The 27,513-nt window shown below is 52.7% G+C and overlaps 1 protein-coding gene across 1 annotated transcript; it reads left to right on the forward strand.

Moving 5' to 3' along the window:
* The first annotated feature begins 748 nt into the window (after positions 1 to 748).
* On the forward strand, positions 749 to 27,513 carry Pik3cd (phosphatidylinositol-4,5-bisphosphate 3-kinase catalytic subunit delta). The gene is made up of 25 exons (XM_026782323.1): positions 749 to 850; positions 2,542 to 2,660; positions 13,429 to 13,601; positions 16,302 to 16,530; positions 16,616 to 16,845; positions 17,415 to 17,594; positions 17,884 to 18,033; positions 18,299 to 18,388; positions 19,348 to 19,569; positions 20,124 to 20,220; positions 20,313 to 20,443; positions 21,011 to 21,061; positions 21,138 to 21,305; positions 21,392 to 21,513; positions 21,630 to 21,773; positions 21,941 to 22,040; positions 22,158 to 22,202; positions 22,299 to 22,336; positions 22,425 to 22,537; positions 22,675 to 22,753; positions 23,051 to 23,218; positions 23,767 to 23,890; positions 24,054 to 24,199; positions 24,591 to 24,723; positions 25,623 to 27,513. Exons 3-25 carry the CDS (start codon positions 13,461 to 13,463, stop codon positions 25,758 to 25,760), a joined length of 3,039 nt encoding a protein of 1,012 aa, XP_026638124.1. The 5' UTR covers positions 749 to 850; positions 2,542 to 2,660; positions 13,429 to 13,460; the 3' UTR covers positions 25,761 to 27,513.

Here is a 27,513-nt window from a genome sequence, read left to right on the forward strand (position 1 = left end):
TGAGAAAACACCTCCTACATAGTAGGTAAGTGGGGGTGGGGTATTTTCTTGACTAATGGCTGATGGGGCCCAGCTCACTGGGGGCAGTGCCACACTTGGGTAGGTGGTTCCCAGTGATCCTTAGAAAGCAGGTTGAACAAGACATAGGGAGTAATCCTATAAGTAGCATTCCTCCATGGCTTCTGCTTCAGTTCCTGCTTCGGTTTCTCTCAGTAGACTGTGACTAGGGATATGTAAGGCAAATAAACCCTTTCCTCCCCAAGTTGCTTTTGTCACGCTGTTTTATCACAGCAATAGAAAACAAACTAAGACAGAAAGAGCCTGGGTGGATCTCACTTTATAAACAGCGCCGTCTATCCGCTAATTGTAAAAGACCATAGCAAGGATTGCCTATGCTTGCCATCCAGGATCACTCTGTTGTTCTGGGGCTCTGTGATGGGGAGATGGGGAGAACCCTGAAGACCCCTGCTTTAGCCCCTGACCTCCTGCAAGAGCAGCCAAGGAGTCTCCACTTCACCGCGCCCGGTGGCTATTTCTCCTCCCCAGACCTGGGGTATTAATGCTTGCTAACTGCACAGTGGCACAACGGGCTCTGGTCCCGCCCTATCTCCGGGATGTTCCGCCTCCGACCGCGCCCCGCCCCGCCCGGTCGCCCTCTCCAGCTCGTTGTTCAGCCCCGCCCCGGGCCGCGCCCCTCCGCTGATGCCCGGCTCCCTCGTTCACCGCCACCCCTGCGGGCTGCACACGGGCCAGGAGGCTGGCGCCCTCCGGTCACTCCGGGACCCTCCCGCCGTATCCCCTGGGCAACTGTCTCCAGGGAGACGGAGCCCGCCCCTGCCACCGACACCGGGTACGAAACCCACCTATGCGGGCGTCTGTGGGGTCCCTGTACTTCCCCCACCACCACTGGCCAGATGCTCTGCCCCGCCCAGCACTGGGCTTTGTTGGCCTGGGTTTGGGTGGGCAGGGTAAGAGGTCATCAGGAGTCCAGGGTGGAGGGGCTTAGGAGAGGCAGGAGCGTGGAGGCAACAGCACCCCACTGGAGAGGCCGACCCGTACAGCGCCTGCCTAGGATTCCCTGGTCTGTGTGTGTGTGGTGGTGGTGGGGAGAGTGCTGAGTTGCGCCTTTTTGTGACTCTCTGAGGATGGAATCCTGGGTGTGTCTTCAGCCGCCCTTGACGGGTCGAGCTGGACCCTCAGCCGGCTTGGGCTCCCAGGACAAGGACGCGCTTGCTTAGGGCGAGCTGAGCTGTTTACTTCTCAGGAACCAAAGCAGTTCGGTGCGCGCTCCCCCGTTCCCCCTCCCCCTGTCCCCGATTCCCAGCCCAGCAGTCAGCAAGCTTGGTCCCTCCCTAACTTTGCCCTTGAAACAAGAGGGGCTGACAGAAGTCATACCCAGACCTGGAGGTCCTGTCCTCCTTCCACTGGGGGACTTAACGCATTCCTACGAACCCCCAGTGCATTTTTTCCTGGCTCCTTATCTCCCGTCCTGAATTCCTGAGGATGCAATCCTCTGAGCTCCATCATGCTTTCTGCTTTGTCTTTCCGGTTTTTCAAAGCGCCTTCTTTCCACACTTACTTCAGGTTTCCTTGGGTCTGTCTTACTACTGTTTGCTATTTTCGGGGGTCAGCATGTAAGCTATTTCTTCTTCTAGTCTTTGGCTAAAGCTTCGGGTGGCTCTGCTCAGAGTTTCTTGGAAAGCCCAGTGGTCCTCCCTGGATGCTGAACTGGGTATCCACACCCACCTGCCCAGGCTCACAGCAGCGTTGCTGAGCACGGGTTGTGTTGGCACGCTAGAGGGCTTCAGCTCGGACCCTGGGAAATGTGTGTCTATAGAACACACCGTTTCTAGTGGACTTCCGAGGGCTTTGCTTCTGTCTTATGGAGAAGCCAGTAGTTTCTGAGTTTGTTTTGTGCCACTTTGCCTAATGGGATGGAGGCTCAGGGAGCCCCGCTGCACAGATGCTCGGGACCAGGGCGAAAGTTATCCCCCTCTTAGGGACCAGGTTCTTAGTAGGAGTGCTCTTCTCACAGCCCCCCTTTTTAGCCTCTAGCCCAACAGGGATGACTTTTCCTTTAGACCTGACTTTGAAAACAGATCCTCATGGGGAGTCAAGGTCTAACGTTCAGAAACCTACTCTTTTTTTCAGCCGTGAGATGACATTCAAACTCAAACATGGCTCAGATCTATTAACTTTGCTTTCAAAAACAAAAACAGACCAACAAACAGCTCTGAAAGACAGGGGAGTTACCTGTGTGTACACTCCTGCTTCAGGTCTGGAAATGATTCTGTGCCACCGAAGGGAGCTGGGGTGGCATTGACCCAGGTAGCGAGCAAGAAAGACCCAGCCAAGTGAGATTGGCTTAGGAGACGGGAAACCGAGATGGAATGGCTCCCTGCAGTGCTGGGGACTTTTGCATGTTAGCCAAGCACTCTGGCTGAGCCGTGTCCACTGCCCTGAGATGTATCCCGTACCAGAATGTACTGGTTTTCGGAAATTCTGTGTTTTAAATGTTCTTCCTCCTCTCATTCTTTTCAGACATATGAGGAGCTGAGCAGCCAGCAAAAGTGGGATGAAGTTCACTGATGGCAAAGCACTTTTAATCTCCCAGGCAGAAGGGCCTTGGCTGGTCGTCCTTACTGGCCTGTCCTGGAAAGGTAGGTTGGGGGAAGGGGGTGGTTTATAGAGTACGGAAGAGATACTGTTACAGATAAGAATGTTGAAAAAAACTTGACCCTCTCTGACTTGTCCCTAAGACAAGCATTCTCAAAGGAAGAGAAGGGGGGGGGAGAGGGGGGACAGGCGGACGGACGGATGGGCGGACTGACGGACAGACTGGGAGTGTAGCTGGGTAACAGGATCAAGTAGGGGCCTCTGTGTCTACAGAGTCTTGGGTGGTCACAAGATCAAGGAAGGATTCTCTTTCGAGTTGACTTGGAAGAAGAACGTTGCGTGTTTGAATGCTTGGTCCCCAGTGTGTGGACCGGTTGGGGAAGGATTAGGAGATGTGGCCTCGCTGGAGGAATGTGTCACTGGGGGCAGGGGTGGAAGTTTCAGGCTATTCCCAGTGTCTCTGCCTCATGGTTGTGCTTGAAGACGAGTGCCCCCCACTTCTCCAGCAGTGTGCCTGCTGCCGTGCTCCCCACCATCATGGTCACGGACTCTCTGAAACCGTCAGCTCCAAATAAGCTCTCCTGTAACTCGCCTTGGTTGTGGTGTCTTGCTGATCACCAGAAGAGTAACTAAGACATCCCCATCCAGTCAATAGGCAGCTGGGTGTGGGTACTGAGCTCTGTGATGGGGAAGTCTGGGGATTCCTTGTAGTGTCTTTGGGTACATGATTAGTCTTTGTGTGCAGAGAACATTCTGGCTGACCCGCTGCTGTCCTTTAGATCAGGCGGGGCCAGTGTCATCGAAGCCTCCCCCAGCCTCTACCTCATCATCTCTAGGTCTTTTCCGTGTTGTTTGTGAAACCTCTTTGTTGGTTGTAGAGATCTTTCAAAATTAAAATATTAAGCAAAATTTTGAAGTTGGAAGTAAGCAGAAACAAAACTTAGTTTCCAAAATGCCTTGGTGGTGTGTGTACAGAGTCAGAGGACAATTTTTCATTTTATTAATTATATATAAAGTATTCTACCTGTATGTCTGCCTCATTCTAGATGGTTCTGAGCCACCATGTGGTTGCTGGGAATTGAACTCAGGACCTCTGGAAGAACAGCCAGTACTCTTAACCTCTGAGCCATTTCTCCAGCCCCCTTTATTTTATCTTTATGTGGGTTGAGAGGAGTGAGCTCAGGTGACTAACCTTGTACAGCAAATACCTTTATCCTTCATCTCCATGGCTCAGGAAATACCTTTGGTAATAATTTTAGTGGTACACTTCTTTAACCCCAGTACTTGGGAGGCAGAGGCAGGTGGATCTCTGTAAGTTCGAGGCCAGCCTGGTCTACAGAGTGAGTTCCAGGACAGCAATGTCTACACAGAGAAACCTTGTCTCAAAAAAAACAAAAATAACAAAAAAAATTATTTTTACTTTATGTGTATGACTGTTTGCCTGCATGTATGTATGTGCACCATGTGCTTGCAGTGGACCTGGGGAGGCAGAAGAGGGCGCTGGATTTCCTGAATCTAGAGTTACACATCTTCTGGGAACCATACGGCCATCACAGTATGAACTCTCACAGCGGTTGTGGTTACCCACAGGAATGAGGCTGTCTAGTCAGGCGTGGCTGGAGGAGAGGCTTAGGGGCTCTACCTTTCACTGTGAACTATTTGCTACTGGTAGATCCAGGGGAAGGGGGAGTTGTTGCCTCCAGCAACAACTAGAGACTACCAGGTTCCAATGAGTAGTATTGTCCTAGTTAAATTAAATGGAGCAGAAAACAAAACCAAAGGTCATGAGTCAGGGAAAAGGGCTGGCAGGGAGGAAGGGAGTTGATAGAAATTGGAGGGAGATTAGAAAAAAAAAGTTGGGGCTGGAGAGATGGTTCAGTGGTTAAGAGCACTGACTGTTCTTCCAGAGGTCCTGAGTTCAATTCCTAGCAACCTCATGGGGGCTCACAACCATCTGTAATGAGATCTAATTCCCTCTGCTGGTGTGCATGAAGACAGGTCACTCAAATACATACATAAATATATATATAAAAAAGTTGAATGACCCAGGCTCTTGACACAGGATGGTGGAAACATGGCGGCATGGCTTTTACTGAGTCGCCAGGCAGGGTCTTACAAATCCTCTCTCTGGTCTCGCAAGGCCGAGACCATCACATCCTGACACTAATCGCTGGTTCGTGAAGCCCTTTGCACAGGGAACCCTATCAGTGTTCAAGTGGGGTTAGTGGCTTGTGGTGGTGTGGCTCTGAGAAGTCACACTCAGCATCATGTTTCAGTTGTGTGTCCCTCACTGTTGACCCCCTTCTGGAACACTGTGGATGCTTTCAGAAGTAAGGCACGGCCAGCAGAAACAGGTCACTAGGAATGAGAGTAGGATCTGCCCCAGGTTTTGCTGTGCTGTTTGTTTCTTGGTCTGCCATGATGTGGACGGCCTCTGCCACAGGCTCCTGCAGTCATGAACTAGCAGCTCCACTGTGCCTACCGAGCAGTGATGGACTGAGACCCCCTAGAACTGTGAGCCAACGTAAGTTGTCTTCTTAAGTCATATCTGCAAGGTATTAGTAGCTGGCACAGAGCTCTTACATGTAACCCTGGCAGCCCTGGATGGTCCTACGCAGCTAAGTCCTTAGCAGGGACCCAGACAGTCAGAAAAAGGAAACCAGATGGTACCACACGGTTGTTTTAAAAAAAGAGGCAAAAATGAGATTGTGGATTAAACTAAGGAAGCCGGGCTGCTGTGATGTAGCTCAATTGGCAGAATACCTGACCAGGATGGGATGCACAAAAACCTCCTTTAGTCCACAGCATAAACAAGGTGTGGTGGGCGTGTTTGTCAGCCCAGCACTTGGGGGGGGGGTCAGAAGTTCAAGGTCATTCTTGGCTACAGAGTGAGTTCTAGGCTACCTTGTGAGTCTGTCTCAAACAAACAAACTCTTATGACATCAGAAATGATGATTTTTTTTAAAAAAAAAGATTATTACTTTTATCTTATTTTGAGATGGGGCTCTCTATGTGATCTAAGCTGGCCTCAAACTTAAGACATTCACCTGACATTGTCTCCCAAGTGAAGGGATTAAAGGTGTGAGCCACTGCAGCCAGCTTTATTATTACTGTGTGTGTGTGTGTGTGTGTGTGTGTGTGTGTATTTGAGGGGGTGGGTGTGTATACATGAGTGTAATGCCCTTGGGTCCAGGTCAGAGACTTCAGGTCGTCTGTAGTTGGAGTTACAGGTGGTTGTGAGCCACCCAGTGTGAGTTCTGGGAACCAAACTCTGGTCCCCTGGAAGAGCAGCAAGTACTCTTAACCACTGAGCCATGAATTGTGTGTTGTTGTTTTTTTTTCAAAGACTTCTCACTATATAGCTTTGGCTGGTCTATGTATACCAACTGGCCACAAACTTGGGACAATCCTCCTGCCTCTGCTTCCTGAGCGCTATAATTACAGCCATGCATCTCTGTGCCTAAGTTTTGTTCATTTTAGAGATAGGGTCTCACTAAATAGCCAGGCTTGCCTTGACTCATGACCCTCCTATTTTCTGCCTCTTTGGTGCTAGGACTATAGGTGTATGCCATTGTGTCTGGTTCACTTAAGACAGTTTTTAAATGTAACTTTTCAAAAAAGGTCTTTTTTTTTATGTCTTTTTGAGGAATTGATGGAAGAAATCTGCTACTAATGTAAGAAAAAACCAAAGACTGTGAGCCAGGTATCTTATCTGTATTTCAGTACCTGGGAGGCTGAGACTGGAGGTCAACCTGGGCTGAAAAGCAAGAGAAACCCTGAAAGCGGATGGCAACATTGTGCAACTGTGTCTGTTTCTCATTGGGCTTGGCTGCCCAGCGGCTTTCAGTGTTTCCAATGCTGTCTCTGAGGCTTGGGAATGCCTGGAAAACGTTGCTCTTCTGTCGAGTTTTGTTCTCAGTTACTATAACTAAATACCCGTGCCGGATACTTACAAAGAAAATATGTTTTTTAGTCTATAGTCCTGGGGGCTGACGGGGGAAGGTCCAGTCCCTCAGTTGTTGGTTCAGCCTCCACACCTCGTGCTGAAGACTTTACAGCAGGAACAAGATCTGAAGGGAGAGATCTGAGCACCACTCTGGATGCCAGAGCGAGGGGCAGGGCTAAGCTCTCCTCTCCTGGCCATTTCCCTGAGGATCTAGGACTGTCCCCTGCCTGTTCCTATCATGTCCCTAACCGCCTAGTCCCTGTTTCACCCATCATGCTGGCTCCTTCACACACTGGAGCCCTCCCTTTAATGTGCCTCCCCCAGGGATCATTCCACCCCACCCCTCCTTCCACTGGACACCTCCCTCCGAGTTCCTTTTTGTTCCAGTCCAGCTCCTTGGTTCTAGGAAATCATCCTGTTCATTCTATTTCCTTTGGATTTACTGTCTCCTCCTTCCATTAGGCTAAAATTTCCCTGAGAGCCTGGGTGATGCCTATAGCTGCCTGCTGGACACTTAGTGTAAATGAGCCAACGAGGGTGACTCTTCACAGTGCCTTCCTGAGGCCTCCAAGGATGGATGTTTTGGGATCTTTGGGCTTTCCTTGGCATTTACGGCAGGATAACTGTCTCAGGAATGTTCCTTCTTAGAGAGTGTCCTTGAAGACTTGCTGTGAGGTGACCCTTTGGGTGAAAGAGTCCACACTTTTGGGCTCTGCCCTGATATGCCCACCTGTGCTGGCTTTCCTATAGGTTGATCGTGGCTGAGAAATGGGCACTGTGATTGAAGGGCTCCCTGAGGTTGAGGGGCTCCTGCAAATGGGCCCCTTGCCAGCGCTGCTGGGTCCAGCATCCACCACAGGTCACTGTTCCCCTACTACACAAGTCTTTGCTTGCTGCCTTCTCTATGCATGGTTGAGGCAGATGCCAGTGTTGATACTTAGCTTATGCATAGTCACATTATAGAAGATTCTGTGGTGGCACACGCCTTTAATCCCAGCACTCGGGAGGCAGAGGCAGGCGGATCTCTGTGAGTTCGAGACCAGCCTGGTCTACAAGAGCTAGTTCCAGGACAGGCTCCAAAACCACAGAGAAACCCTGTCTCGAAAAACCAAAAAAAAAAAAAAAAGATTCTGTGGCTCAGACTCTTAGGTTAATTAAACTGTCGTTTTGACTCTGAAATCCAGGCTTTGGACAGATGGCTTATCTGTGGGCTCAGAAGATGAGTGTTCTGTCTCTCCTAGACATGTAGGGACGGCTCCCAGGGGAGCCTTTACACTCTTGTTCCAGGGTGACTCTGAATTCCCTTTGCACCAGCACTGAAAGAGCATGACATTGCTTTCCCAGGGTCCCTGCCTCTGGGAGAAAGATGCTTATCACATAGAGAAGCAGGAGCAAGTTCCCTTCTTTGCCTTGTTGCCTGTCCCCAGTGTGGCCTGCCATAATGACTCATGTGTTCCTGTAGAAAGCCATTCCCCAGGATTTATGACTACAGGACCCCAAAGATTGTCTCTATGACAAAACTGGGGAAAATCAGCCATATTTGCCATGGACCCTGATAAGACATGGAGTTTACTAGTCCAGAGATTCGGACCCCTGAGAGTCCCAGGAGAGGTTCAGAAAAACTGCAGACAGCTGAGTTCCAGGACAGCCAAGGCTGTTATGCAGAAAAACCCTGTCTTGAATCTCCCCCCAAAAGGCAAAGAACACCCCAAGAGCCCCAAGTTTGGACCAAGACTCCAGCTAGCAAGGCTCCCAGCCCAGGGCATTCCCTGTTCGCAGGCTTCTCTGGCATGTCCTAGGGCCCCTGAAACATTCCTGGGTTGCCAACAGTAGCCCAGGTATATCTACTAAAGTCTTTGGAGAAAATTTCCCCTAGGTCTATACACGTGTCCACACGCATGTTCACACATACACAGATGTGTGTGGAAGTCAGAAGACAATGTCGGGTGTTGTTCCCTAGGAAGGCTTGCACCAACAGCTTTGCCATGTAGACTTCACCAGCTGACCAGTGAGTTCCGGATCTCACCTCTCACTGTCTCCTCTTCCTGTCCTACGTTGCCAGCTCTGGTATTACAAGTTTTTGCTGTGCCCAGCTTTTTTTTTTTTTTTTTTTTTTTTTTTTGTAGGGGTCTGAGGAGGCCTCAGGTTCTCAGGTTTGCAAGGCAAATGCATTACTGGCTGAGCCTCTCTGCAGACCCCATCTCTGTTGGACCTTGAAGACTCAGAGGCCAGATCCTATATGTCCATCTCTCGGGCTAGAGAAAACAGATTGGGGACGTCAAGAAAAGTTGGTGGGAGACTCAAACATCTACCACAGTGTTGTCCCACAACTGATTCTGTGGCTCATGTGGCCCGAGTTGGAAAAGTTGAAGGAACTGAGCCAGGCCCTGTGCAGCTTTCCCAGACACTTCTTGAATGACTTATGTGTGGACAGAGAAGCCAGGGCGAATGTCTGAGGTTTGGGTGTTGCTCGTGCTGTCTTGCAAAGAGACATGCCCCCAGTGACTGGTGACCCCCGCTGACCCTTTGCCTGAGCTGTTTTGCCTGCCCTCCTGGCTCATCACAGGATGGTAGCACAGGGGCCAGAAATTCTCTGTCGGAGGCAGCCGGCGTGCAAGGCAGGAGCTTTCTAAACAGGAAGGAGTGAAAGGGGAAGGTATCATTGCACTCGTGGGAAAAGACACTTTCTGGGGGAGGCACCAGAGAAACCAACTGATGCGCCTCGGGGTGGTCCAGTGAGTAAGAGTGAGAGCTCTGTGCGAGCCGACAGCTTGAGTCCGGGTCCCTGGACGCCATGTGAAAGAGCCGACAGCTTGAGTCCGGGTCCCTGGACGCCATGTGAAAAAACTGCACGCAGCCGGGCGGTGGTGGTGCACGCCTTTCATCCCAGCACTCGGGAGGCAGAGGCAAGGGGATCTCGGTGAGTTTGGGACTAGCCTGGTCTACAGAGCGAGTTCCAGGACAGCCAGGACTATTACACAGAGAAACCTTGTCTCGAAACAAAACAAAACAAGTCACGTGCAGTGGAAACTGGATAGATGGGAAGGAAAAACAGAACGGGCTGCGAGCTCCGTGGCCAGATAACCGTGGAGTAACGCAGCGCCACAGAAACAAGAGGCCAAGTAAATAAAGAAGCAAATGTCGTTCACTGTTTTAAAGACAGACTTTCCCTGTGTCTACCTGGCTGGCTCAGAACTCGCTATGTAGACCAGGCTGACTTTGACTGCTCCTTAGAGATGCCTTCTGGATAATTAAAAAGAAAAGAAAAATCAAATCCAATTCAAATGCTGTAAATTAAAATAAAACCCCTGAAAGGCTGCTTGTGTGGCTGAATCCAGGGGCTCAAAGGTGTCCTGGGGTGGGGTGGGACTTGGTGCTTGGGAGGTGGGGACAGAGAGCTGACTCAGTGGTTAAGAGTAAGTAGTGTATCACAGCAGGCCAGGTTCAGTTTCCAGCACCTACGTTGGATGGTTCACAGCCGCCTGTAGCTCCCGGTCTAGGGAATCGGGTAACTCTGCCTTCCAAGGGCATTGGCACTCACATGTTCATACCCACCACAGCCATCACACATACCCATACTTTAAAAATGAGAGAGAGAGAGAGAGAGAGAGAGAGAGAGAGAGAGAGAGAGAGAGAGAGAGAGAGAGAGAGAGAGAGAGAGAGAGAGAGAGAGAGAGAGAGAGAGAACCGTCAGTTCCCTCCCCGCAGAAACAGGGAATGATGGTGCATGTCTCCAGACCCTGGCCTCTGGAGATAGAGATGGAGGACAGATCTCCATGGGAGGACAAGCCTGGTCATGAGAATGTCTCTTCTTTCGAGACAGTGTTGCCTGTGTCCCAAGCTGGTCTTGCACGTGTGTGTATTTGTTTTCATTCCCAGCATCTATTGCTCAGCTTTCTGTTCTTGAGAGTCACTGTCCTTGTTGTATCTGGAGGTTCTTCATTCATCCTCATTGTCACCTTGTCAACTGGTAGGCGACAGCTCGCATTCTGCCACTGATCTGTACTGATAAGTGTCCTGAGACTGTACAGTGACACTTTAGACTCTCTCTTTTTTTTTTTTTTTTTTTTTTTGGTTTTTCGAGACGGGGTTTCTCTGTGGCTTTGGAGCCTGTCCTGGCACTAGCTCCACTTTAGACTCTCTTATGTGTGCCTTTGGTAATGCCTGCACTTGAGTTCTGTTGGGTGTATGCCTGGGCGTAGACTGTGATCATCTTGGTCCCAGGGCACAGGCGCGTCCCGCTTGAGTGGAGCCTGACAGTTTGCCTCAATGACTGTACTAGTGTGCGTTCTTGGGGTAGTTCTAAAGTCCCTGCACCTGCTTCTCTTTTCTGTTGCATCCTAATGGAAAGGGAAGGTTCTAGACTACCAATGAATCTCATTGGGCAGAAAGCTGAACAATCTCTATCTACTGAGTCCTGAGTGTAGAGGCATGCCCCATTCTTCCCCTTTCTCCTAACTCAGTGACGGGCCACGCACAGCATGGGGTTTTCCCCATGGTTGAATGAGGTTGTTTATAGCTTAATTCTCTTCCACCGGCTGGGTCAGTGCATCTGACAAGATAAAGTGTTTGCGTTCCTTAGACCCAGACCTTTAGATAAGGTCCTCAGATATACAGTCCGCTATGTTCAGGTGACCAAAAGCACCCCGATTTTCCAAGCTTGGAAAGAATGCTTAGCATTATAGATGGAACCTGCCTTCCAGATTCCTAACTTCACCCCCTCCCCTGTTTTAAATAAAAAAAGGAAGACTTTGGCCTCAGAAAGAGGAACCCCAAGTAGGACGTGGTGGTTTCACACTCAGAGGAAGTGGCTACCAGCGGCAGCGGGGGTGGCACAGGAGGCAGCATGATGCTGGAAGCTGCTTACTGCTGTCCAGTGAGTTAGGCCCAGCCTCGGTGCCACCATCTAAAGGAGAGCACTCATAAACCAAACATAGCATTAACCCCAGAAGAAAAGTGATCCTATGGTAGGCATAGAAATGTTCCAGGTTGTTTTTTTTTTTTTTTTATTGGGCTGCAGTTCATGGCCTCAAGCATGCTAAGCATGTGTTCTTTCCTTCAGCCACACGTGACTCCCAAGTCAGAAGTCTTTCTTTCTTTGTTTTGAGGTAGGGTCTCCTGTAGTCCAAGCTGGCCTTGAACTTGCAATGTATTAGTTGAACTCTTGCTCTTCCTGCCTCTGTCTGCCAAGTGCTAGGATTACAGATGTGCACAACCAAACCCAGGCTGTCCATGTGCTGCTGGGAATTGAACACGGGGCTTTATGGACGCTAGGCAGGTACTCTGCCAGCTGAACCCGAACCACACCCTCAGCCTAGAATCTCTTTTTTTTTTCTTTTTTAAGAATAAAAATTGGAGGCCGGGCGGTGGTGGCGCACGCCTTTAATCCCAACACTCGGGAGGCAGAGGCAGGTGGATCTCTGTGAGTTCGAGACCAGCCTGGTCTACAGAGCTAGTTCCAGGACAGGCTCCAAAGCCACAGCGAAACCCTGTCTCGAAAAACCAAAAAATAAAAATAAAAAAAAAGAATAAAAATTGGAGCCAGGTGGTAGCAGCACACACCTTTAATTCCAGCACTTGGGAGGCAGAGGTAGGTGGCTCTCCATGAGTTCAAGGCCAGCCTGGGATACAGAGCAAGTTCCGGGACAACTAGGGCTGTTACAAGGAGAAACCCTGTCTCGAAAAACCAAAAAGAAGAATAACAGTTGGCTGGGAACACTAGTGCATTCCTTTAATCCAGGGACTTGGGAGACAGAGGCAGAGGCAGAGGCAGACAGATAGATCTCTGTGAGTTTGAAGCCAACCTGGTCTACACAGTGAGACCCTGTCTCAAAAAACAAAACAATAAAAAATACAAAGAACATAAAATGTTGAGCAAAATTGACTGTATAAACATTAGTCCTTCTGCTTACCGCTCAGCCGGAAACTGGAGATGGATCACATCCCCCACCCCAACCCCGGGCTGTGGGGGGCGGGGCAGAAAGAGCGTGAAAACCCGAGGGTGGTGAGGAGTTGCTGTGAGAAGATGCTTTCTTGATCTGACGTGGCTGTTGCATCCATGAACTCACAGAGGCAGCAGGTTACTTGAGTAAGACCTGCACAAGATTGGGCCTGCTGGCATCCCATGGTGCTGGGCAGCCAGAGGCTAGGCCGTGAGACTCACTAGCCTGGAAGTTTAAACTCCTAGGAAGTGCTCGTGGATAAACACTTGGAATAAGTGTATAGGTTGTGGTGACCTAGAACCTGAGAAAGCTGGTGGCGGCGGGGAGGGATTTGGTGACTTGGAGTGTGGGTGGCGCACACATACCCTGTGTCTGTCCTGTGATCTGTAGTGTTCTGTTATTACTGTGGTACTGTGGCGGGAGCAGGGGATGATGGAGGGAGGGCTTGGCATGACCAAGTAGGCTTTGAACTTCCTATATAGTTGAGGCTGGCCTTGACCTCTTCCTGGTCAGCCCTTGTTCATCCCAAGTGTTGGAACTGTGAGCGAGTGCCACTGTGCCTGGCGAGTCAAAGCTGTTTTCAAAGCTGATTGGTTTCTGGCTAGAAGTTTCTAAGAACTGCAGACTTTAGTCTTCAATTCTTAGATATCAGGCCATTCCTCCTGTCTCCCTCTGGGTCATAATGCGGTCTTTTGGCCTGTGGCAAGTTCACCTGCAACGAGAGGTACCAGAGCCTAGAGGGTGGCCTAAGGTGGTGGCACAAAACCACCTAGGCAGTATTGGACCTCGTGTGTGTGTGTGTGTGTGTGTGTGTGTGTGTGTGTGTGTGTGTGTATCCCCCGTGGCCCAGAAGAGCTGGCCAATCCCACTTGTCTTTGTCCAGCACAGCAGAGCCATCTCATTGTGTCTCTGCCTTTCCCTCAGGAGAACGGGCCTCGGAGCAGTAAGGCAACAGAATGCCCCCTGGGGTGGACTGCCCCATGGAGTTCTGGACCAAAGAGGAGAGTCAGAACGTGGCTGTTGACTTCCTGCTGCCCACAGGGGTCTACCTGAACTTTGCGGTGCCCCGAAATGCCAACCTCAGCTCCATCAAACAGGTACAACCTCCATCTTAAGGCCAGTTCTCACACCCTGACGCTCAAACATAGAATCCCTGGGAATCCACTGTGCACGTGTGTGTCAGCCAGAGGATAGCCTGGGCTATTATTTCTCAGGGTCCGTACACCTTATTTTTGTTTCCTTTTGGTTTTTTCTTACAGGATCTTATTGGAGTAGGCTAGGCCAGCTGGCCAGCAAGTCAAAAGGATCCGCTTTTCTCAGTCTCTTGAGCATTGGGTCTATAGAAGATGCGGTCATACCCAGCTGTCTGTTTTATTCTGCTTTAAGATTTACTTATTCTGCTGGGTGGTAGTGTTGCATGCCTTTAATCCCAGCCCTCAGGAGGCAGAGGCAGGCGGATCTCTGTGAATTCGAGGCCAGCCTAGTCTATGGAACAAGTTCGAGGTCAGCCTGGGCTGTTACACAGAGAAACCCTGTCTTGAAAATCAGAAAAAAAGCAAGATTTAATTATTCTTATTTCGTGTGTATGGGTATCCCTCGTGTGTGTGTGCCTGGTGCCCATGAGGAGCCAGAACTGGAGTTACAGATGTTTGTGAGCCACCATGTGGATGCTGGGACTTGAACTCTGGAAGAGCAGCCAGTGCTCCTAACTGCTGAGTCATCTCTCCAGCAAGCCCCGCCCCCTCTGCTTGTGGGTTCTGAGGGATCGGCTAGGCCAGCACTTTGCCAACTGAGCTCTCGCCCTCAGCCCTTAGATGTGAGTTCTACCAGATAGAATTTCTAAGAATTGTTTAAAAACCTGTGGTTAAACTCCACTTATCATTCCAAAGTCAGCTTCCCCTTTGAGAGCATGCATTTCCTTTCACTAGATTACTAGATGGCGAGCCAGTTTCGAGGCCGTCGCTGGCTGGGTTCGCATGCCACACATGACTGTGTGGTCATTTTTGGAACGACTCTCTGTACCGTGCTTAGAGCTGTCGGCACGACAGTAAACGCTGTTGTTAACGCTGTTGTTAGAAAGGGGCTTGGGTTTTGCTGGATCCTTTTCGGGCTGATCTACTGAATCGAAGCCTTACATCTGAATGGCATTTGGTAGTTGCTGTCTGTGACTTTGAAACGGCCCGTGTGACCCACTAAGTATGGCATTTACTGGGCTAGGTTTTGAGCTACCAAAGGTTGATACCTTGCCTGTTTTGGTTTTTAGACAGGGTTTCTCTGTGTAACAGAACCCTGGCTGTCCTGGAGCTTGCTCTATAGACCAGGTTGGTCTCGAACTCACGGAGATCCGACTGACTGCCTCTGCCTCTGCCTCCTGATTGCTGGGATTAAAGGCATGCGCTACCACGCCCAGATCTTACCTGAGAATTTTAAGTCATAAATAGGAAGCAGGAAAACCAGCTGTAGAGTAGGAAGCATCTCTGCAGTCCCCTGTTTTCCTGAGAAATTTGCTTTAATATTGATTCTCCCCCACTATGAAAACAATAGAGACACATTAAAATTTAGGAAAATAAGAAAAAGGACATCAGGGATGTAGTTCAGTTGGTTACGGGTCTTGCCTAAAATGCACATTGCCCTGGGTTCAATTCCCATCACATCATAAACTAGGTGCGTTCATACATGCTTGTAATCCCAGCACTGGGAGACTGGCGGTTCAGAAGTTCTAGGTTACCCCCAGCCACACAGTGAGTTTAAGGACATTCTGGCCTCCTGTATCAACAAAGAAAAGGCAGGCAGTCCGGCTGGCTGGTGAGATAAGGCTCAGCAGGTAAGGATGCTGGCTTCTCACATCAACACCTGGACTAGTTCCTGGTTTTGCTTTTTAATTAAAATTTTTACATTTTTGTTTGTTTGTGTCTCCATCTTGCATGCGTGTGGGTGGATTTATGTCTGCCTTGCATGGGAAGATCAGAGAACAGCTTGCAGGACTCTGCCATCTCCTATCAAGTGTGTTCTGGGGATCAAGCTTGTGTTGTCAGGCTTGGTGACAGAGCATCTACCTGCTGTGCCATCTTGCCAGCCCCCAACTCATTTTGTACTGTGCTCTGAGTCTTGGGACAATTCTGATGATGAACCTTTGTATCTTTCTCTTTTTATTTAAAACGTTTTTTGGATATGTATGATTTATTTTGCATGCAAACGTATGTGTACCATGTGTGTGCTTAGTGCCTGCACAGGCACGTGCATGGTTGTTGGGTTTCCCGGAACTGGAGTTACAGGGGGTTGTGAGCTGCCATGTGAGTGCTGGGAACTGAACCCAAGTCCTCTGCAGGAGCAGCAAGTGCTCTTAACCTTGGAGCCACCCCTCCAGCCCCTTGTATCTTGTTTTTTGTTTTTTTCTGAATGGACATTGTGACACCTTGATGTTGACTACAGACTTTATATAAATGCTCTCCAGTTTGACAGTTCATGCCTGTGACCCCAGCACTTGGGAAGCAGAGGCAGAGGACTGAGTTTGATGAGTAGCCAGGTCTACAGAGTGAGTGATCATAGTAATGTCCATAGCAATCATTGTGTTCAAAAGTCACACCTGGTTGTCTCTCTGGGAGGTCAAAGGTCATCCATGAGCCCCAGCCCCCAGTCTCAGCAAACCCTGACACCCAGCACAGAGGACAGAGACAGGAAGTTTATTAGCATGTGGCCAGTCCGCAGGGGTGTGAACTTTTGTCGTCTTGGGGTCTCCCTCTGCCCTGTGTGGGTGTCTTGTAGGGGCTGACTGTGACCCCCTCTCTCTCTCCCAGGTGCTGTGGCGAAATGCGCAGTATGAGCCGTTCTTCCATATGCTCAGTGACCCTGAGGCTTACGTGTTCACCTGCGTGAACCAGACAGCAGAGCAGCAGGAGCTGGAGGATGAGCAGCGCAGGCTGTGTGACATCCAGCCCTTCCTGCCCGTGTTGCGCCTGGTGGCGCGAGAGGGTGACCGTGTGAAGAAGCTCATTAACTCCCAGATTAGCCTCCTCATCGGCAAAGGTATACTTGCTGGGGGTAGGAGCTGCCTAGGCTGAGCCCACGTGGCCTGGCGTTGCACTGACCTCCCCCCCCCGTACCCCCAAAGGTCTCCATGAGTTTGATTCCTTGAGGGACCCAGAAGTGAACGACTTCCGCACTAAGATGCGCCAGTTCTGCGAAGAGGTCGCTGCTCGCCGCCAACAGCTGGGCTGGGAGGACTGGCTGCAGTATAGCTTCCCCCTGCAGCTGGAGCCCTCGGCAAGGAGTTGGCGGGCAGGCATCCTCCGTGTCACCAGTAGAGCCCTGCTGGTCAATGTGAAGTTTGAGGGCAGTGAGGTGAGCTGTGCCTTCAAAACCCCAGGGATGCAGGCCTGAGCTCTTCATCCAACCTGCCGTGCCCTTGAGGGACCTCTCTACTGTGAATTCTCCAGCATTTCCGTTCCTTCTCCTAGTAGCATGAGATGGCATTCACCAGATTCCCCAAGCCTGCCAAAGGGCTTAGCTGGTTGTCTAGCCAGGAAATTTGGGGTTATTTTGTTTTATTTTACGGGTATGAATGTTTGCCTCGTGTATGTAAGGGCATGCGTGTCTAGTGACTACAGGGGTCAGAAGACAGCATCAGAGTCCCCTGCAGTTAGAGATGGTTGTGAGCAGCCGTGTGGGTGCTGGGAATGCTGGGAACCAAACCCAGGTCTTCTGCAAGACCAACAAATGCTCATCAAGAACTGTCCCATACCAAGCAGATGTGACAATGCAGAGTGAAGTGTTAGCCCACCCCACCCCCACCAGTGTTTCCTGGGATGCCTTGATCAGCGAACACCTAGGCTCTCTGACAGGCAACCCTGCCTCTGCCCCAGACGCCCCCGGGCCTGCAGAGCAGAAGGCTGACATCCTTCTCCCCACAGGAGAGCTTCACCTTCCAGGTGTCCACCAAGGACATGCCCCTGGCACTGATGGCCTGTGCCCTCCGGAAGAAGGCCACAGTGTTCCGGCAGCTTCTGGTGGAGCAGCCTGAAGACTATACCCTTCAGGTGAACGGGAGGCATGAATACCTCTATGGCAGCTACCCGCTCTGCCAGTTTCAGGTGAGCCCTCCCTGCCACCTGCGTGTGGCCCTGGGAGCATCAAGGGACCTGGATTTAGCCTCTCTTGAGTCTGATGAGGCAGACCTTTTTAGTTACCATGAGAGCATCCCCTTGCTGAACTGGTCCTCTGTAAGCACGAGGAGGGACCCCATCTTTACGGGAACCAACATGAGGCCCCTCCTGAAGTTTGGGATAGGTAGTATCAGCTTGGCGAGTTCCTGGTAGCCAGTTGTCCAGGAAAGGAGTGGGGGACCACCCATCATCACCTCACCCTGCACCTCCATCCCAGTACATCTGCAGCTGCCTGCACAGCGGACTGACTCCCCACCTGACCATGGTCCACAAATCCTCCATCCTCGCCATGCGGGATGAGCAGAGCAACCCTGCCCCCCAAGTCCAGAAACCACGCACCAAACCTCCCCCAATCCCTGCTAAGAAGGTGAGACAATGTACTTCCTTCCCTGCATCCCCCAGTCAGCTGGGAGGCACACCAGGAGGGCCTGGGTTCAGGGGCCCTTGGTGGGTGACCCGTGTCCGGTTGGAATCTGTGTGAACCGCAGGGCAGCCTCCATTGTCCTCTTGTGGCTCTTAGGGGTTTTGGGGGCCCTGGTGCATTTGCACAACAGGCGTTCTGGTAAAAGACAGACGGCGTTGGGGACAGGTGTCTGGGCCTTGCCACCAACCCTGCCTCCCTTCTTCCCCAGCCCTCCTCTGTGTCCTTGTGGTCCCTGGAGCAGCCTTTCTGCATTGAGTTGATCGAGGGCAGCAAAGTGAATGCGGATGAGCGGATGAAGGTAGGGGCTCCTGGGCCAGGTGAGGGAGCCACTGTTTGCTATACAAACAAGGTGGCTGCGGCCAGGACGGGTGGCGGCGGAAGAAGAGTGGGAAGATGTCACACGAAAGCCACCTGACCACATTACCCAGCGTCCCTGACTGGAGTGGTTGTGAGCAGCTTCAAAACAGGAAGAGGGGAGTGGGGTGAGCCAGCCAGCCGGAGACTGATTCGTGGAAACCGGGCAGGGCCCATTTCTGTGTATTTGACTTCGGTGGAGGTTGTGGGGATGAAAGCGGTGTCTGGGGAGGTGTGAGGAGCAAGGAAGAGTGGCTGCATCTGGTCAGGGTACGCCTGCAGCCTGGACGGGTAGCTGCCTCGTCCCCTGGGGTCTGAGTTCCCTTTGGGCTGTGAAGACAGTGTAGGGGCTCTGTGCTCTTTGGTTTTTAAAAAGCACATCCACAAGCCTCACATCCTCTCTTCTCACCTCTGCCGTCCAGGTGGAGGGATTATTATTCCATCTGTGGAATGGGAAGCCCACAGAGTCTGGGTTTCCTTCCCAGCACCGTAGTTTTACCAGCTTGGAGGGCTGGGTGCCTGTGCCTGGGATGATCAACTGGTGGCACTCCTGGATGGGAGCCTATATGGTTCAAAAAGGCAGGCAGGCTGAGGATGTTAGAGCCAGCGAGCCCTGGAATTACCATCTCCTGTTGAAGAAGCTGAGGCCTGAAGTAGGAAGGAACATGCCTTGAGTATCAGTGCATAGTCTGTGGCCTCACATGCCCCATGACTTCTTGTCCTGCTTGGCCAGTGGCTTTCTCTCTGAGGGACAGCCCCCTCCCCATGAGGAAGTAAATTCAGACCTACTGAAGAGTGAGGACATTGGAGGAGGACATTGGTGGGAGAAGCTGGCGAGGGAAGGGATGGCCCAGGGTCCCCCTGATTCACTTGTTCTGTTTCTGGTACCCACCCTACCCCCAGCTGGTTGTACAGGCCGGGCTCTTCCATGGCAACGAGATGCTCTGCAAGACGGTGTCCAGCTCAGAGGTGAATGTGTGCTCAGAGCCCGTGTGGAAGCAGCGGCTGGAGTTCGACATCAACGTCTGTGACCTGCCGCGCATGGCTCGGCTCTGCTTCGCGCTCTATGCTGTCGTGGAGAAGGCGAAAAAGGCGCGCTCTACAAAGAAGAAGTCCAAGAAGGCGGTGGGTAGCGCTGGCTGGGAGGAATCCGGACCTCCCTACAGTGCCCCTCAGGCAGGCAGGCTAAGGACAGGGGTCCTGGGGGGCCTGGAACCCTAAGCCTCTGCACCATCATAGTCTGGACCCCTCCGCACTCTAGGGATAGCTTGTGAACGGCCTGCTTGGGAATATCCACTGTGAACCTGTAGTCCAGGGGGCTTTTGCAGGCAGCTTCCTGGTTAAAAAGTGTCCTTGGTGGCCTGGGGTAGCTGTTGCCTTGAGTGGCTGGGCCCCCAGTCACACTTCCAGCATGTCAATTGGCCCTTGTCCTGCTGGTGTGCACTGGAGCCCAGCCAAGTGCTGGGACAGGCTCCCGTTTCTCTGGAAGCCAGGATCAGGAATACAGGCCTTGCTGGTTTGTCACTAGGACGAAGCAGTTGGTCCTCCCTGGAGTCTTCCTGGGTGGAGTCTTCCTGGGAATCCTCCCTTTTCCCACTGGGCTTCCAGGGTTGTCCTGATCAGCAAAGGGGGCTTGGGAGCTTTGTGAGTGGCCCCAACCCACTGGCATCCCTCCCTAGGACTGCCCCATCGCCTGGGCCAACCTCATGCTATTTGACTACAAAGACCAGCTTAAGACCGGAGAACGCCGTCTCTACATGTGGCCTTCTGTCCCAGGTGGGCCCAGCCCCAGGGGAGCAGCTAGCAGGGGTGGAAGTCCCAAAGCGAGTGACTTTACAAATATAACTCCAATCTGTCCCCGTGTTCAGATGAGAAAGGAGAGCTGTTGAACCCGGCGGGTACAGTGCGTAGTAACCCCAACACGGAGAGCGCTGCAGCCCTGGTCATCTGCCTGCCTGAGGTGGCCCCCCATCCTGTGTACTTCCCTGCTCTGGAGAAGGTCAGTGAGGACCCTGTCCTGCTAGACCAGTGCTTCTCAGCCTTCCTAACACTGCAATGTCTTAATACAGTTCCTCTGTTGCGGTGGCCCCTACAACCATACGTTGTTTTCTTTGCTTCTTCACGACTGTAATTTTACTACTGTTATGAATTGTACACAAATATTATCTGTGTTTTCTCATGGTCTTAGATGACCCCTGTGAAAGGGTCATTCGACTCCCAACGACGTTGGAACCCATGGGTAGAAAACCATTGTTCTAGACCTTCCTTACTACGGTTCTACAGTTCTTAAAGAGTAGATCCTGGCCGCCCTGGGATTTGCCCATTGATAGGCTGTATGTTGTTAGGCCAATTCAGGGGTTTCCAAGAGCCATTTGGGCCGCCACTGGGTAACATCTGTGTGGGAAAGATGTTCCTGGCATGTCATAGGCACGAGCTGTGCAGGGCACAACACGGTTTCCACAAGTGAGAAGGACAAATACTAGGTCTGAGGTGTAGATGCCCTGCTTTGGGGCCCTGCAGGGGCTGCCCCAAGCCCAGGGTGTTGACAGCTGGACGCTTGTTGCAGATTCTGGAGCTGGGGCGTCACGGTGAGCGTGGGCGCATCACAGAGGAGGAGGTGAGTTCAGGTCCTGGGAGCGGGGAGCTGGGGTCAGGTGCGGAGCTGAAGGCCTCACCCTGTCTGCATCCTTCAGCAGCTGCAGCTGAGGGAGATCCTGGAGCGGCGGGGGTCTGGGGAGCTGTACGAACACGAGAAGGACCTGGTGTGGAAGATGCGACATGAAGTCCAGGAGCACTTCCCGGAGGCCCTGGCCCGCCTGCTACTGGTCACCAAGTGGAATAAGCACGAGGATGTGGCCCAGGTGAGTGGAGAGGGGATTCTGGGGAAGGAGCCCGGGCAGATGGACAGCTGCCACCCACCCCTCGCCTGACCACCAAGCTGTCCCAGATGGTCTATTTGCTGTGCTCCTGGCCGGAGCTTCCTGTGCTGAGTGCCCTGGAACTGCTGGACTTCAGCTTCCCTGACTGCTACGTGGGCTCCTTCGCCATCAAGTCCCTGAGGAAGCTGACGTGAGTTCCCACTGGGTGCTAGCTACCTCTGGGGACACAGACTCCCGTCTTTTCCAGAAGGGTCCTGGGTTGGGATGGGCCTGGCCTCTGCCTCCTACAGCCCTCTTTCTCCGCAGGGATGATGAGCTTTTCCAGTACCTTCTGCAGCTTGTGCAGGTGCTCAAATACGAGTCCTACCTGGACTGCGAGTTGACCAAATTCTTGCTGGACCGAGCCCTGGCGAACCGCAAGATTGGCCACTTCCTCTTCTGGCACCTCCGGTAGTGAATGCACCCCAGCCTGAGGGCCACAGGGAAGGGGGACCTCAGGCTTGCTAACCTTAGGTTTCTAGCAGGCCCAGATGTTCTGGGTGCCCTGGGCCCCACCCAGGCTGGGGTGTGTGTATAGTAAGGTCCTAGGCAAGACTCAGTACCATTTTTTTTTTCAGCTCTGAGATGCACGTGCCGTCAGTGGCGCTGCGTTTTGGCCTCATCATGGAGGCCTACTGCAGAGGCAGCACCCACCACATGAAGGTGCTGATGAAGCAGGTAAGGCTTGGCTGGACTCTGCTTCCGGCTGTGTGCCTTTTCCCCCAACCCCACCAACTGCACTGTCCTCCCTCCTGAGGCTGGCACCCACCGCTGCCTTTCTGCTGTCACCACCAGGGGGAAGCACTGAGCAAGCTAAAGGCGCTGAATGATTTCGTGAAGGTGAGCTCGCAGAAGACCACCAAGCCCCAAACCAAGGAGATGATGCATATGTGCATGCGCCAGGAGACCTACATGGAGGCCTTGTCCCACCTGCAGTCTCCGCTCGATCCCAGCACCCTGCTGGAGGAAGTCTGGTGAGCCCCACGCCCGGCCCCACCGGGGCTCCTCCCACCCCTCGGGCCTGCGGAGGAGCACCTGTGGACCCCACTCTCTGGCCAGCAGTGTGGAGCAGTGCACCTTCATGGACTCCAAGATGAAGCCACTGTGGATCATGTACAGCAGCGAGGAGGCGGGCAGTGCTGGCACCGTGGGCATCATCTTTAAGAACGGGGATGGTGAGCAGGCGGGCTGGGGAACCCGTCTCTGGGCTATCCCGATGGGTGATCCTGGAGACATGAATTGGAAGCCTAATCCTGGGACCTAAGGGAATGCAGAACCTAGCAGACACTGTGGTCTCCTTCCCACGCTGCAGACCTCCGCCAGGACATGCTGACTCTGCAGATGATCCAGCTCATGGATGTCCTGTGGAAGCAGGAAGGCCTGGACCTGAGGTGGGGGCCCATCCCAAAGGGCATCAAAGCTATCGTTGGATGCTCTCAGTGCATGGAGACAACGGAAAGCTAGGAGAGGCCAGGGAAGGCCGTCCAGGCGTCCACCTTGCTCCCTCTGCACTTCCTGGCCTCCTGCCCACCTAGAAAGCAGAAACCTTTTCCCAAGCCCTCATCATACTGCCAGAGCCTCCCGAGTCCTCCCCTCCTCAGCAACCTGAGTGTTGCATCCCCTGCGGCTGTTTTGAATGTCTCTCCAGGACAGCCTTTGGTCATGGCAGTCTCCTCCCCTTCACACAGGATGACCCCCTACGGCTGCCTTCCCACTGGAGACCGCACAGGCCTCATTGAGGTGGTCCTCCACTCGGATACGATTGCCAACATCCAGCTGAACAAGAGCAACATGGCAGCCACAGCTGCCTTCAACAAGGACGCCCTGCTTAACTGGCTCAAGTCCAAGAATCCCGGGTAGGTTTCAGGCCTTCTTCCTGGGAGGCGTGATGTGGGAAGGGTGGGCCTATCAGAGAGAGACAAGGTAAGAGGGAAGGGCTGTGACCTTCTCTGACTGTGGCCAGCCTGAGTCTGAGTCAGCAGGGCTGTTCTCACGTGCCGTGCCAATGGCTGTGTGATGCCACTAAAGGCTTCGGGACATCCGCCATTCTGAGTGGGCTCGAGTGGGCTCACCTGGGATAGTCTACATGTATTGCTTAGGACACCTCAAACCATCTGGGGCTTTTGCCAAGCCTAGAGGGTCTAAGCAGGATTCCACTGAATGCCTGGAGCCTTGGTACCTCCTGTGGGCTGCCTCTCTCCTCCTGGCCTCTGCTCAGCCCCAGCTTCTCCCCATGGTGTTCATGGACAGTGGGGAACAGGTTCAAAATCAGGGAGGCAGCCTAGGCTGTGGAACAGTGCATTCTGCATCTGTTGAGTATAGCAAGCTGAAAGGCTAGACTCTAGAGGGAGAGAGGCAGCTTCTACCTATGGTGTGGCCGTGACTTTCCATCTTCCCCACCCAGGGAGGCCCTGGATCGAGCTATCGAGGAATTCACCCTCTCCTGTGCGGGCTACTGTGTGGCCACGTATGTGCTGGGCATTGGTGACCGACATAGCGACAACATCATGATCCGAGAGAGTGGACAGGTAGGGAGGGGTGGTGGGCAGCCTAACCTCCAGTCTCGGCCTGTTGGCCCCCCTGGGTCCCTGAGGTTCGAATCCAGCGCACACCAGCCCAGAGCTACTCCTGAGACACGCGCCCTGTCCCTCTTTTCTGATTTCTCATTCTGTACCTTTCCCTCCCCGTCAGCTGTTCCACATCGATTTTGGACACTTTCTGGGGAACTTCAAGACCAAGTTTGGAATCAACCGTGAGCGAGTTCCCTTCATTCTCACCTACGACTTTGTCCACGTGATCCAACAGGGGAAAACTAATAACAGTGAGAAATTCGAAAGGTGAGGGCATTGCCACTGCATCTGCCCTGGACCACAGGGACCCCGGGTGAAGGGCCACTGCGTCTGCCCTGGACCACAGGGACCCCGGGTGAAGGGCCGCTGCATCTGCCCTGGACCACAGGGACCCCGGGTGAAGGGCCGCTGCATCTGCCCTGGACCACAGGGACCCCGGGTGAAGGGCCACAGATGGAGACACTGTCTCCCAGTCCCTCCCGTGGTGGGTAGTCTGTAGGAGACAGGGTGAGGAGGTCAGCCTGAGGAACTAGGGGCTTTGGTACAGTCATCACCAGAGCAGCAGCTCAGGGAAAAGTGCAGACTCTGGCCTTGGCCCAGAGTGATGGTGAGAACCCAGGACCTCACCTGCTCCCTGCTGTGCCTCCCTCACTCGCAGGTTCCGCGGCTACTGTGAACGCGCCTACACCATCCTGCGGCGCCATGGGCTGCTCTTCCTCCATCTCTTCGCCCTCATGCGTGCCGCAGGTCTGCCCGAGCTTAGCTGCTCCAAAGATATCCAGTATCTCAAGGTAAGTGCTGCATGGGGTTCCTGTGGCTGTGATCAAGACCGTGACCGCAAGCAACATGGGGAGGAAAGGGGTTTACTTTGGCTTCCAGCTGTAGTTCATCAGGAGTGGGCCCTCGAGTGAGTCCCTCCCCATGGCTTGCTCAGCCTGCCTTCTTACACAACCCAGGACTGCATGCCCAGAGGTGGTGGTACCATTCACAGTGGGATGGGGCCTCCACATCAGTCACTGACCAAGGAAAATGCCTCCCAGGGCTACCTACAGGCAGTTCCTCAGTTGAAGTCTCTCATCCCAGATGTCTCTAGTTTGTCAGGTGGACAAAAACCTAAGCAGCAACTCAAGCCGAGGCTGAGATGGGACCTACTCCAGTGCTCTCTGCTTCCCAAGGCTGGCTGGGGCAGGCTGGGTCCTAGAAGGGCCCCATTGGTAGACTTCTTGAGAGTAGTGATGCTCGTGGGGGGGGGCAGGGTGTATGCCATCCCTGACCTAGCAGTGGGGTCTGCTGGGAAGTGGCCAGAGAGCTCCAGTTTGCTGGGCTTCGTCATGCTGGTATGAGATGTGTTGACCTTAGTCCGTCTCTCACAGCTGTCTCACATCACACACACACTCACGTGTGAGCTGTGTGAGCTAAGGTCTCTTCTACATCTTTCAAACTGCTTCCGTCCACATGCTCAGTTTGTAGTCAGTGGAGCAGAGCTGGCCAGGGCATTCCCTGAAGGCCACCTAGCACTCCAAGGCTTCTGGCTCCGGACACCTGAGCAGTGGGTGGGCCATCGGGGCTTGTGGGTCTGAGTAAAGCGCTTTCCCTTCTAGAGGGAATTTAACCTCCCTTAGGCTTCAACACAGATAGGGTAACAGAGAACAGGGCCCCTCAGTGTCTCCCCCACTGTGTGTTTGTCTAGGACTCTCTGGCACTAGGGAAGACAGAGGAAGAGGCGCTCAAGCACTTCCGGGTGAAGTTCAATGAAGCCCTACGGGAGAGCTGGAAAACCAAAGTCAACTGGCTGGCGCACAATGTGTCCAAGGATAACAGGCAATAAGGGGCCCTCCCCTGGCTATCAGCCCCAGAGGTAAACTGTCGGACCTGGGGACTAAGCACGCTCAGTGGTCATCAAAGAGGCCATGACACCTGCCGTTCCTCAGGGGGAGGAACCACACAATCGCCTCTTGTTTACACTGGTTATTTATTTATGACTCAAATGTTTAAGGAACAAAACAGCCATAAATGGAACTGTCTTTGTGGAGGGGGGTGATGTCCTCATGGGACACCCCTTATCCCACCCCCGTCAGCACTGTAAGCAACGCCTTGAGGATTGCACCCCGAGTCTTCCAACCTGTGGATCTTGGCCCAGCAAAGAGTTCTTCTTGGGGCCTTCTTCAGGTTCCCCGCTAGGCTGCCTGGGGCAAGCCTGGCAGTGACCTGGTGCCTCCCATCCAGACAGACGACACCTCAATCCTCAGCTCACCCCCACCACCTTTGTGTGGCCCACCTTTGGCGACCTCCACCAACCAAGCCTCTGGCAGCTCCCGAGGAAGTCAGGGCACTCTCTAGACTCAGGCACGTTTGCTCTGCCCTGCTGAAGTGACCTCTTGGATATGGGGACACCCTCACCTTTTATTTTCGGGTAAGAAAAGGATAGCCAAACTATGTACAGAACTCGACGGCTGGGAGAAGGGCCTGGCCCCCCACTATGAATAGTATGTGCCAGTCTTCAAAACACTCAAAACTGGCGATTGGTTCAGGGCAGTGTGGTCACGAATGGAGACAAAGGCAAGAACAGTCCACTGTGCAGAGTGTGAAAGAGTGTGAGCCACACCCAAAGGCAGCTTTAGGGACAGGCAGGATCTCTCCCGAGCTATCCCTGGAAAGGCAGCCCGAGAGCCAGGTTCTGAAGGGAGAACAAGAGTGAGGGCCAAATTCAAAGCAGCCTGGGCTTTCATCCTTGAAAAGGAACAGATCACAACGACTCTAGAGATGCAGGTCTGAGCCTCCTCCCGGGCTTCCCAAAGCCATTCTAGCGATGGCGCAAGGTACCTGGGCTTTTAGCTCAATGATCTGGGGACACAGCTCAGTGATACAGCATGCGCTCCATGCAACGTCATGAGCACATCTCCATGTATCGGCTGCCACCTCAGGACCTGGATCTCTCGGTATCATTCTGAGACCTGCAGACCCTTCGTGGCTGTGTTGCCAGCAGCCCAGAAAATGGCTCAAGGAGGCCAGGTGCCAGTGCCCCCTGTTGATGAGCTGAGGGTCCAGCAGCAGTTTGTACCTCCACGAAGAACCTGCTTAGCCCAAGTAGCTGCTGAAACCCTCAGTCTGCCCCCCACCAATGCTGAGACAGGAAATGTGCTCGTGTGTGTGTGTGTGTGTGTGTGTGTGTGTGTGTGTGTGTGTGTATGTGTGCGCGCGAGTGCGCGTGCATGCGTGCGTGCCTGCCAAGTTATTTATTGAAACGAGTCTGGGTGCTCTCTGGTGTGGTGCAGACTGCACACGCTCAGCCTTTGAGTTGGTGTATGGTCTGTGCACCTGGCTGTAAGAATATTTTCTATTTTTTTTTAAGTCATTTCATGTTTGTGTGGGAAGTGGACTTCTTTCCACTGATGTGGGCTGAGACATCTGTGCCACCTTGACATGACAGGTAAAGACAGGTGGAAAGAAATAAAAGACTTTCTATGTTCTTACATTCTCGGCTCCAAAAGCAGCAGGGGGCGGGCTGGGGACCTGGTGCAGGGGTGGAACACGTACCTGGAACGTGCGAGGCCCGATGCCTTCCTCCATAACAACCGAAA

This window comes from Microtus ochrogaster, chromosome 10 (genome assembly GCF_000317375.1).
Source record: "Microtus ochrogaster isolate Prairie Vole_2 chromosome 10, MicOch1.0, whole genome shotgun sequence".
Taxonomy (NCBI): domain Eukaryota; kingdom Metazoa; phylum Chordata; class Mammalia; order Rodentia; family Cricetidae; genus Microtus; species Microtus ochrogaster.